Genomic DNA, 11568 nt, shown 5'->3' on the forward strand with positions numbered 1-11568 from the left:
ATTCATTTGGGAGCTAGCAGACACTGAGTGATGAAGGTGATTAACAAAAAGATACAGTGATGCTGAGCGGCACAATGATGCACTAAAGAATATTGTACTAGGGTGTGAGGGGTAACAAAAACCTGGACCTGCTTTTTTTTTTTGCATTTCACTGCTGCCACATGATTCTCTTAGTAGATAACTGCATAAATGTGCAGGTGTTCCTAATAAAGCGGATGCTGAGTGTATTCTGTATATATTCTGTATACATTTGCTCACAAACGTACAAGTACTCTCTGGAAGTACTCTCTTGGATGTGGATGGAAATGATGAATGCAACTACAAAGTGCTTTTATATATATATATATATATATATATATATATATATATATATATATATATATATATATATATATATATAAAAAAGCAGAAATGAAAGCAGCATGGTTTAGTTTTCTGAAATATCAGTAGATGGCAGCTAAGAGTAAACATATAGCTATAGTGGCAGAGTAAACCTAAGTTTATTTTGGATTAAAGTATTTTGGTATTTGAGGGATTCAGGGACATCAACTTTTAAGTTTCCTGTAAATGCTTAGTCTGCATGTGGCAGTAAACCAATTGTAAAGGAATCTGAATTTTCTTTTTCACAATTAAATAATAAAATAAATAAAATAATGATTCTTGATAAATTGCTAGCAATTTATCATGTTTGCTTGACACTTTTCAGTATAAGCACAATCCTGCCTTGTTAGCGTAACAATTAATACTGCGAATATGCAAGCAGGTGTGCCTACAATTAGAACAAATGATGTTCATTTGTGTGAATATATATACATCAGTGGTGGGCCGTCAGGGCCAGAAAGGCCTTCTCTGCTGGCCTAAACAGATCAGACAGATCTGAATCACTGACTTGCACTTAAATATATGTAATATATTTTTCCATGAATGTGTATTGAATTATTCCCAATAGTCTATTCTGTACATTTCATAGCTTTTCTCTTGGTTGCGCCTCTTCCAGTAGTGTATATTTATGATAAAAGTATTTATCCAATCATATTTCATGACATCATGTGTTGCCAGGGTGAAAGAAATCTGCCTTAAGGCTTTCAGAATCAATAGTGCAGGCGCCCGGAGCTTAAAATTGTTACATTAACCAATCAGATTTCGAGTTGGCATCATTGGGGCCATCTAGCAGGCATACGATTACGTCAGCAATTTCCTGTCCTTTGATTGGATAATTGGAGTAGTCAGAGGCAGCAAACCGCACATATACATTGTTTCTATATTCGCTGCGTCTCATTTCGGATGCTGCGTCCTCCGGAGATTGCAGTTTGCTGCATACGGCATCAAGAATGTCTTTTTTGAGAAAAGTAACCGTAATAAAATTGACTATTCCTTGTGAGGTGTGAAATACTGTAGCCTAATTTCTTTTTTACTTTGATATTTAATGGTTGATTAGTATCTATTGCCATGGCGTCCAGGGGCGATTCTAGAATTTTCATTTAAGGGGGGCTCAGCCCCCAATGAGGGTATGATTGATAGATAGATAGATAGATAGATAGATAGATAGATAGATAGATAGATAGATAGATAGATAGATAGATAGAAATAATTATTAATTATCTCTTAGTGCTTTACATAAAATAAGCACAAACAATTACAATGTTCTGGACATTTCACTAAGAAAATAGAAAATCTGTTTTACAAATTTAATTGAATAGTAATTCAGAATAAGTTTAAAAATTCAAGAAACTGTTTAATAAAGGGGGAATAAAATCCCAATAATAGTGATGTGCCTGATACACTCCACACACACAATGTAACTCCTGTGAGATTTAGAGATCAATCCACTATAATATCTGCTCAGTGGCATTCCTATTCCATTGATGGATAGAGCAGAGGAGGGCTGATAAAATGGGGTATAATAACAGAAGGGCTTTGTTCAGTAATTGTACATATACATTTAATCTCCTTTATGGGATTTATCTTGGAAAATGGATGAACAAATAAAGAAATAAAATACAGATTAAAATCTAAAAAGTTAAAGACACAGTGCTAAAACACTGAGTGAGTGAAGTGATGTGAGTGCAGTATGATCATTTTATTGCTACTCTGCCAGTTCTCAGACTGCAGCATTGTGCACAGTGCCTTTCAGGAGTCACACACAGTGCCTCTCGTGTGTGATGATAGATGTAGTTGCTAGGGAACTCTAGTGCAGTGATGATTTGACAGTAAATTACTGCAACTTCTTGTTTATTATGACTATTCATTTACATTTTCAGGACATTTATATATTACTAATAATGGGGAATGCATTAATACAATGACAGCAATAAATAGTCACTTTTGCAGTGTATCTTTTCTGCAGCTGTCCTCTTAGTAGCTTCATTCAATTTGGAATTAGTTTTTATAATTTAATAGTGAACATTGTATGTTTACAAATTTTCCTAGAAGAAGACAGAAGATCTTTGTTTCAGCCTCACTGCTCTTAAGTGCACACATAAACTGTCATCACTGAGCCTGTTGTCTTTGTCTCTTCTCTACCCATCATACATCATTTACATAATTTTCCAGCTCCATGTCTTAGTTCCAGTTTTTTCTTTGAAAGCTCTTCTGGCAGAGTGATAGTAGAAATGAGTGATATAGTCTCAAACATTTTGAATTCATTTGAAGCCAATCTTTTTAGAAAATGTTAAAAGCACACATTCATGTATCATCAAGTATTTATACCAGCTCATTCCATCCATCAGACTTGGATTCAGGTAGAGGCTAAATTTACCTTCCTGTTCAGAGCTTCTAGATCAACTAGTGATTCTGAGATTGGTTGTTCTTGCTGTTGGTAAGGTGTTTATCTGGAGGTGAACTGAAGAAATCATGTAGTTTTGTAATTTTAAATAGTTTTCTTTCTCTTTCCCTCTCTTCCAGTTCCCTGCCCTTCCCAGCCAAACATTTTAGAAGACAACAGTCAACATATCAAGCCTAAATCTCAGCAACACCTCATATCTGAAACATCATAATACCATCAGTTTTAAGTATGTCTTGTTTCTTTTGAAGCCAGTCAGGCCTGGTGTTCAAAACACTATCATTTTGGTGTCACTGATTAATATAACTTGATTAAGCATGTGTTACTTATGTATTTGTAGCTTTATGTGCTAACTAAACCATGGTTTGATTTCCTTTCTTTATCTTTCAGGTTTAGGTCTATAATGACATGCTCACAGCATGTGACTTACATCATTTTCATCTTTTTGATAATAGGGGAGAATCATCCTACAATAGTACCACTCCCATCAAAATAGAAACGATCATCCTTATCCTAGGAAACATTTTGATCAGACAGAAGAACTGCAACTCATGCCATCAAAATAAATAAACAGCCCACAGCATAACAGAGGCCCCTCACTGTATGGTAACATTTATGCTTACAGCATTAGGCAAATGCCCTTATCCAGAGTGACTTATAGAATTGGATAAGCATTCAGTCCTGCACTGTTTCTTTCATCACGCTTGCACTCACCCACTTAGAGAGTATGCTCAAAGATGATTCATCTGACCATATTGATTTTATTTACACATCTTGTGACTATGCTGTTTACAACACTGAACTTGTCATTCATCTTCAAAATATGGGATTTTATGCATTGCACTGTATCTGTAACAATTCCTCTTGTTTTTGTTGACAGTTTGATCGTGTCCTGTTGACAATTTGATCATGTCCTCTTGTGTAGCTCTTGAGTAGCTCTTGTGTTTTTTTTCACTACATATTGCACTTCCTTACAAATTTAGAAGCTTCACTGTAAATGAATGTGAGCTATCCACCCCAGATTTCAGCTCTATTTACAGATGTGCTATAGATTTACATGCCCTTTAGTCTGTCTGTCTGGGCTACTTTTGAGAGTCTGGCATTTAAACTGCAGGATACCCTATTTACTGAGGTCTCTTTTGACTATATAGTATTTTTTTTTGCAAATACTGTTACAGAAGGGAAAACAATTACTATTGCACTATCCTGTGTCACCCAGATGAGGATGGATTCATTTTTGAGATTCTAGTTCCTCATAAGGTTTCTTCCTCATTTGCATGCTGACTTGTGATAAGTTCATAAAATAAAAATGTAAAAATTATATCTGGAATTTATATATTCCTGTAAATCTGGTTTGTGGCAATGCCTGCTGTAAAGATAGCTATACAAATATTCTTTTGTGATAAAATGGGTTGGTTTAAAAAGTTTTGTTATTTCAAGCCTTGTACTGTGATGGGAGGCCACCTTTGCAATAAGTCAGTCTGTGAAATTTCATCCCTGCCAGATATTCCACAGTCAACTCTAAGTGGTATTATTGGAAAATGGAAATGTTTAGGAACAGCAGCAACTCAGCTAAGAAGCAAAACACCACGTAAAGTCAAAGTACAGAGTCACCGAGTTCTGAGGCACATGGTGCGTAAAAGTCACCAACACACAGCTGATTCCATAACTGAAGTTCCACTGGTATTAATATCAGAACAATATCTGTGGGGTCAGATGAGAGATGTGCCATAACATTATGACCACCTGCTTAATATTGTGTTGGTTCCCCTTTTGCTGCCAAAACAGCCCTGACCCGGACTCCACTAAATCCATGAAGGTGTGCTGTGGTACCTGGCACCAAGATGTTAAAGGCCGCAGATCCTTTAAGTCCTGTAAGTTGCGAGGTGGGGCCTCCATGCATTGGACTTGTTTGTTCAGCACATTCCACAAATCCTTGATTGGATTGAGATCTGGGGAAATTTTTAATGATGGCTGTATGTTTGGGGTTATTGTGCTGCTGCAGAATAAATTTGAGGCCAATCAGACGGCTTCCTTGATGGTTCTGCATGATGCATGATTTCTGCCTGTATTCCTCAGCATTGAGGAAACCATTAATCCTGACCAAATCTCCAACTCCATTTGCAGACATGCAGCCCCCAACCATGCTTCACTGTTGCTTGCAGACACTCATTACTGTACTGCTCTCCAACCCTTCAGCAAACAGAGTCCAGAGCACCTGCAGCCATTTTTCTGCATCCAAGTTCCTATGTTTTCGTGCATAGTTGAGCCATTTAGTCTTGTTTCCACATTGGAGGTATGGCTATTTGGCCGCAATTCTTCCGTGAAGACCCCACAAGACTTCTCCAGACAGTCGATGGGTGTACTTGGGTCCCACTGGTTTTCGTGAAGTAAGCATGATGTGTCTTTCATCTGCTGCGCAGTTTAAAGCCAAAAGTAGTCACACCAAATATTCATTTGATCTTCTGTTCAATCACAATTGTAAATTGATGAAAAACAAACTATTTAAATATATGTTTTTAAAAACATTCTTACTTTACAGCATTTCTTCACTGCTGACACTTTTGCATAGTACTGTATAAGCAGTTATTGTTATTTTTGTTATTATCTCTAAATAGACGCTGATGTAGTAGCACTAAAAGATTTTCTGTAGCTCAAGAGGCTACCAATGTAGCTTGATACTATTTACTTTCTAATTTTTTAGTTGTTTGTTTTAAGGTGCATGTGTTATTCTGAATGTGATTCTCTTTAATTATTTTTTAAGAGGAGGTTAATCTTAATTGGAGTATTATCTAGAGTGTGGCAGAACTCTGAGCAATCAGTCCTGATCAAGTTCTCTTGGGTCAGAAGGTGATGGAATGATAGTTCATAACTCTGGGACATTACTGGAAAGAAACAGGACTGACGTAAATCTACATTTGGCGCAGTAGTGTGGGAGGGTGCATATATTATGACTAAGACACATTTTAAATGAAATGAGCTAATAATCTGAGATAGCTTCAGAATGTGGAAATGTGACTATATTTTCTATATTTAATGTTAGTTCTGAAGGGTAGTATTACAGCAAGAGTGTGACCACCATTATGAGTGGATCTTATAACATTCTGATTAACCCCTACTTAATTTAGAATAGACAAACCACTGTTCTCAGATTCTGAATCATCAGAATGAACATTAAAGTCTTCAACAATTATTTCTTTGAGCAACCTCCAGGTTTGAGAAGAAATACACAAATTCACAAATTCAAGGAATATGACCCTAGTGGAATCAAGTAACACTCTCACTAACCCTCTGTTGTGTCTGGATGCACACCTCCAATGATGCAATCTCCAGTTAATCTTTTTTGTGTGTGTGTGTGTTGGGGGGGGTTGGTTTTGTTTGTTTTTTTGTTAGTTTGTTTGTTTTTTGTTTACCTGGAAGTTTTTTTTAAATGTAGTTCAAGTTTGTGAGTCAGGATTAGAGGTTATAAGCTAATTTGATTTTTAGTCTTAATTGTTTTTTTTTTTGTTTTTTTTCCACATTTATGCATTTTTGAAGAAGGTAAGTATTAATCTCAGTAAGACCTCTAGGAAATTCTACTGTTGGCCATAATTATAAATGGTGTCAGCCTCTGTCAGTTTTAACATTTAGTTTAATGTAGTTTATACTGGGAAGCATGAAAGTGGCAACAAAATGCAGTGAAAAACAAGAGGGAAAAAATCAAACTCGCCTTTTATAAATTAAATAAATGCCCCCATAAGGAAATAAATATGGCAAAAATACACACACACACACACACAACAGCGGCCCCCAGAAGGAAGTAAATATATCAAAATACACACACACAGCTCGTAGCTGCTTTTCCATCAGCTTCATTCTGATTTCTGTTACATAACCATTTCTTTAATTAATTATCTAATTCGCTAATTAATTAATTAATTACTAAAGCTAATTAGCTTTAGAAGACATTGTTCTAACACATAAACTCTACATTCAGTTAATGTTAATGATGTTACATTGGCAGATGTTACATAGTGAATCAGTACAACTGGTATATTTAATGAAGTTACAGATAAAAGACAGTCTAATTTAACAAAGTTTCAGAAAAGAATAACATACACTAAGCAGTCTAATGTCATATTTCTCACACTGGTGTTTTGCCATGTATGTGCCATTGGAGTTTACTTTGTGACACTGTGTGTTTCCATTTTCAGGTTGAGAGTATGTTTCATTATTTATATACCTGAAAACACATGAGTTACACTATAATGATGTGCATAGCATTGGCTATCATGTAGCTTAATTACATTAGAGCTCTAATAACTACACTATGTGGCCATTCATCTCCAAAAGAATTAATGAGCTCAGGGGCTGAAGTTGGCTGAGGAGGTCTGGTCAGTATTCCAGTTTAAATAGTTTACATTTTCCACTTCAACCTTGGCAAATCATGTATTCTTGGAGTTCACTTTGTGCACAGAAGCATCATCATGCTGGAATAGGTTTGGGTCTCTAATTTACAGTGAAGTGAATTTGCTATGCTATAGCATAAAAAGGCATTCTATGCAATGTGCATCTATTGTCAACTGCTTGGGGACGAAACACTTTATGGTGTATCACATAAAGATGTGATCAATTGTATTCAAAATTCAACTTCTTGGAACATTTGTTGAAGTTATTCATCTTCTCAACTTCTTAAATCCCTTACTTGATGCTTACTGAGAAGAACCCGTAATTTCTGACATGTGCGACCCCTTGTGGATCAAGCAGGTCAAAGGTGTGTATTGAAACAACTCTTCGGTCTGTTTCAGTATTTGTCCCTCCCAAGTTTATATATGACGACAAAGGCCACTTTTACCATTCTCATTGCGCATGCACTGGTCTTTTGTGCAGTTTGTTTCCCAAACCATGTTTGCATACAAATTATCTTTTTTCAGTAATGTCAGGTGTACATTAGCGCAAAGTAAAACCCATTCCGTTCCTTACAGCCAGGCGAATGTGGGGTTTGCAGGGTTAGTTTTGGGTTTCCAGCTTAAAAGTTCTTTCAAATTCAAAATGCCTGGGACAAACAATTTTCCAATGCTAGATATAACTTTCATTAATATCTCGTTTAAATGCGCCAAAAACCATGCTAAATCAGTCAGTCCGCTCAGCACATTTATCTTCACAAGTGAAACAAACGAACCCAATTTGGCAACCCTGTGAGGGGCGCGTGCAGCTGACTGGCGTGCGGGAATGACGCGCACGAGAGGAGGCGGTCAGAGTGCCTTATATATAAAACCTACACTCTCCCTCCAAGTTACACCTGACATTTCAGCAAACACATTATCTTATTTCTGAAGCGAAGGGATATTACATAAACTCGGGACTGTCGATTCTGCGCATTTAGTGCACTAATAACTCACAGCCATGATTAAGAAAATGTCTCCCTCAGAAAACGAGTTTGACATCCCGGCGAAAAACTGCTACAGGATGGTTATTCTGGGCTCGACTAAAGTTGGCAAGTCGGCTATAGTGTCCCGGTTCCTCACTGGAAGGTTTGATGACCAATACACACCGACCATAGAAGACTTTCACAGAAAACTTTACAGCATCAGAGGAGATGTCTACCAACTGGATATTTTGGACACCTCGGGAAATCATCCTTTTCCTGCTATGAGGAGACTATCGATACTGACAGGTAAATACTTTTAATCCTATATATATTCCCGTGTTTTTGCTGTATTTTATGCTATATTCAGTATTGCTATGTTCTGACTTGTCTTTGAGAAGTGGAAAACAAGGCACTCGCTAGACATGAACTGTTCTTATTCTCGCGCTCCTCCATCCACCACAGGTGACGTATTCGTCCTGGTTTTCAGTCTGGACAACCGAGAATCGTTTAACGAAGTGCAGCGCCTGAAGCGTCAGATCTACGAGACTAAGTCGTGCCTGAAAAACAAGACAAAGGAGAATATGGCCGTGCCGTTGGTGATCTGTGGAAATAAAGGAGACCGCGAGTTCCAGCGCGAAGTGGCACGTGCGGAGATCGAGCAGCTCGTGGCCGGGGATGAGCAGTGCGCCTACTTCGAGATCTCTGCTAAGCGCAACACCAACGTGGACCTGATGTTCCGCCGACTCTTCGCCATGGCCAAGCTGCCCAACGAGATGAGTCCTGACCTGCACCGCAAGGTCTCAGCGCAGTACTGCGACATGCTACACCGCAAGTCATTTAAGGGCAAGAAGCCGAAAGACTGTGATGCGTACGGTGTGGTTGCGCCTTTCGCACGCCGCCCGAGCGTGCACAGCGACCTCATGTACATAAAGGAAAAGGCGGTCGGTGGTGCCCACGGCAAGGACAGGTGTGTCATCAGCTAAGCGCGTCACTCCGAAAATCTGAAATTACTCAGGATGAGTTGTTGAACTGAACGCCGGACGGAATTGCGCGCGCGAACGGAGAAGCGTAGAGCAGAAGTGCACGGCCCAACTCCTCATCTGGACGCCCTGTGGTCGTGCGCTTCATTAAACCTGCGAGAATCCCCTTGGCGGAGTGTTGACTGTTCGGTTCACTCAGAGCGCTCGGTAGTCTCGATTAGCTTCTTGTGAGAAAATAGTGCTTGTTCCATCTGCATCTGGACATGGTGAACTACGCCACGCGCGCAGAGCTGCAGTGTTGAATTACCTGCTAGTGTTTACATTTTTATATGTTTTTTTTATCAAATAATTGGATATGATATTTGCTTTTTGAACAAACTGTTGTGGATGTTTATTTATACTTTCTATGAGTGTAAATGTTTAAAAAAAGAAATAAACAAACTGGCGACTGAATATATCCCTTTTCCTCCAGTCATTACTACTCTGCAGAGGGTTTAGTACTCGGTTTTCAGTGAACACACACGCTAATGAATAATGAGTAAAATGGAAAAAGTAAAAAACAAAAGACACTAATTGTTATAGAACTAGTTTAAAGTAAACTTAAAACAAATAAATGATCTTAAAATATGACCAGTTTCTCTGCGCTTTATTTCATTACCATAAGTGACTCCAGGATTCTTTTTATTTCATTGTTTAAGATATGTTCATGGGCGATCTGTAAGTATATAACTGTTAGAACGGCTTAAAAAAAATTCGGATGCTCGATAAATACTAGATATGTAAAGCAACTAATGCAGGGGTGTCAAATCTTACCCGCAAAGGGCCGGTGTGGGTGCAGGTTTTCATTCCAACTGAGCAGAAGCCACACCTGAGTCTACTGAAAGCCAAGATCAGTTGATTAGCCAGTAGGAATCTGGTGTAGCCTCTGCTTGGTTGGAATAAAAACCTGCACTCACACCGGCCCTTTCTGGATAAGACTGGACATCCATTTTACATTGACCCTTAAGAAAAACCTGTAATTATAATAGAGCCAAGTCAGTTGTGCAAACTTCATCCACTTTGTTTAGGTCAAATAAAATGAGCACATCTTTATATGGAGCTCCATAATTAGTCTACATTTACTGTAGACGTTACGCTACAGTAAATTAGTACATTGTATGTAAAAAAAAAAAAAGAAAAAAAAGAGGAATTTATCATTTACAACATCTGCAATTTTTACACTGGGCAAATATTTATCAACAGAATGGCTGTCTAACTGAAGTCTAAACCTATGACCCAACAATAACATGACCATGTACTGATATGAAACAGCCGTAGTTTATTATATATGCAAAATAAAAGCAAGAGTAAACATGGATATATTGATTTGTGTGCAAGTGAGTGAAGAGAAAGTGTCCTCAATGGGCCGGCAGTTGAGAGCAGAATCCACACCACGTCTCCTTTAATAGCGTTATTTGTGTTCAAACAATAGTCCAAAAGTTCGTTAATACTGTGCTAATAGACATCAGGAGGGTTTAGGGATGTCGAACATGCACAAGCCCTTGTACTTCTGTAACAGCTGATTCTTGGTGCGGACTTGCTCTCTCAGGGTGCGGAGTTTGTTCTGCTGCACCTCAGAACTCAGGTCGATACCGGGCATGGCCAAGATCTGTTCTCGCGTGTCCTGGATCCGCTGCCTCAACTTGTTTAACTCCTGGTGTACATCCTGGTTGTCTTTGTCCATGCTGCTGGCACAAAATCAATAACGCTCTTCATTACCTTAAAAACAAATTGTGATGGCAAACTATGACGACAAAAAAGTGATTTGATTACACAGACAGTATGTAGCGTGTGTGATAAACCGGTTTATTCCGTCAAGGAAAGCTGAGTAAATGTGTTAACCATCAAAGAGAAGCTAACGTTAGCTAGCTTTGAACCAATTGATTTCGCGATAATTATTTCCACAGCCACTGACTTTTTATTCGGCTCACACACTACGTATAATATATTATGCAATGTAAATACTCGTACCATTTGATAATATCATGTATAAGCGGCAAAAAGGAGTAATCTTCTGTATCGTCTACCACCGAAACGGGAGTCGCCATGTTTGGATGATTACATCCACGCCCATATCCTATCCACGTCATAATCACGCGTTGCTAAATCATCCAGGCGATTGGCTTGGCTTTAAAGATGACGTCATATGGCGGTTTATTGCTATAAAACATACAAACGACGAAAAACTGTTCTTCTTGAAACTGAAATGAAATTAAATCATATTAAAAAATAAATATGCTGTAGTGGAATCTGTCAACCTCCTTTAAAACTTTCACATGCATTCCAGCAAATGTGGCCTGTGAAAGATTAAACTTCCTTGTAATCATAATATTCATAATATTTTACCGGAGCACTTTTTAATACTGCAAAGTATATATTTATACACTACTCACAAAATGTTAAGGATATTTGGCTTT

The 11568-nt window shown here is 38.0% G+C and overlaps 2 protein-coding genes across 2 annotated transcripts; one reads left to right on the forward strand and one right to left on the reverse strand.

The window, feature by feature from the left end:
• Positions 1–8041: 8041 nt before the first annotated feature.
• rasd1 (RAS, dexamethasone-induced 1) lies at positions 8042–9694 on the forward strand. Its single transcript, XM_058405486.1, has 2 exons — positions 8042–8438; positions 8595–9694. The coding sequence occupies exons 1-2, from the start codon at positions 8168–8170 to the stop codon at positions 9113–9115; spliced, it is 792 nt and encodes a 263-aa protein (XP_058261469.1). The 5' UTR covers positions 8042–8167; the 3' UTR covers positions 9116–9694.
• Positions 9695–10410: 716 nt separating this feature from the next.
• Positions 10411–11238, reverse strand: med9 (mediator complex subunit 9). Its single transcript, XM_058405487.1, has 2 exons — positions 11123–11238; positions 10411–10836 (listed from the first exon to the last, which is right to left on the reverse strand). The coding sequence occupies exons 1-2, from the start codon at positions 11197–11199 to the stop codon at positions 10617–10619; spliced, it is 297 nt and encodes a 98-aa protein (XP_058261470.1). The 5' UTR covers positions 11200–11238; the 3' UTR covers positions 10411–10616.
• Positions 11239–11568: the final 330 nt, after the last annotated feature.

This window comes from Hemibagrus wyckioides, linkage group LG13 (assembly GCF_019097595.1).
Source record: "Hemibagrus wyckioides isolate EC202008001 linkage group LG13, SWU_Hwy_1.0, whole genome shotgun sequence".
Taxonomy (NCBI): Eukaryota; Metazoa; Chordata; class Actinopteri; order Siluriformes; family Bagridae; genus Hemibagrus; species Hemibagrus wyckioides.

What these genes read in the sequence shown, in the direction of transcription:
- rasd1 (XM_058405486.1), top strand. Translation starts at nt 8,168, where the DNA reads ATGATTAAGAAAATGTCTCCCTCAGAAAACGAGTTTGACATCCCGGCG. An exon ending in GAGACTATCGATACTGACAG is followed by an intron (nt 8,439 to 8,594) that starts GTAAATACTTTT and finishes CATCCACCACAG; the next exon opens with GTGACGTATTCGTCCTGGTT.
- med9 (XM_058405487.1), bottom strand. Translation starts at nt 11,199, where the DNA reads ATGGCGACTCCCGTTTCGGTGGTAGACGATACAGAAGATTACTCCTTT. An exon ending in ATACATGATATTATCAAATG is followed by an intron (nt 10,837 to 11,122) that starts GTACGAGTATTT and finishes TTGTGCCAGCAG; the next exon opens with CATGGACAAAGACAACCAGG.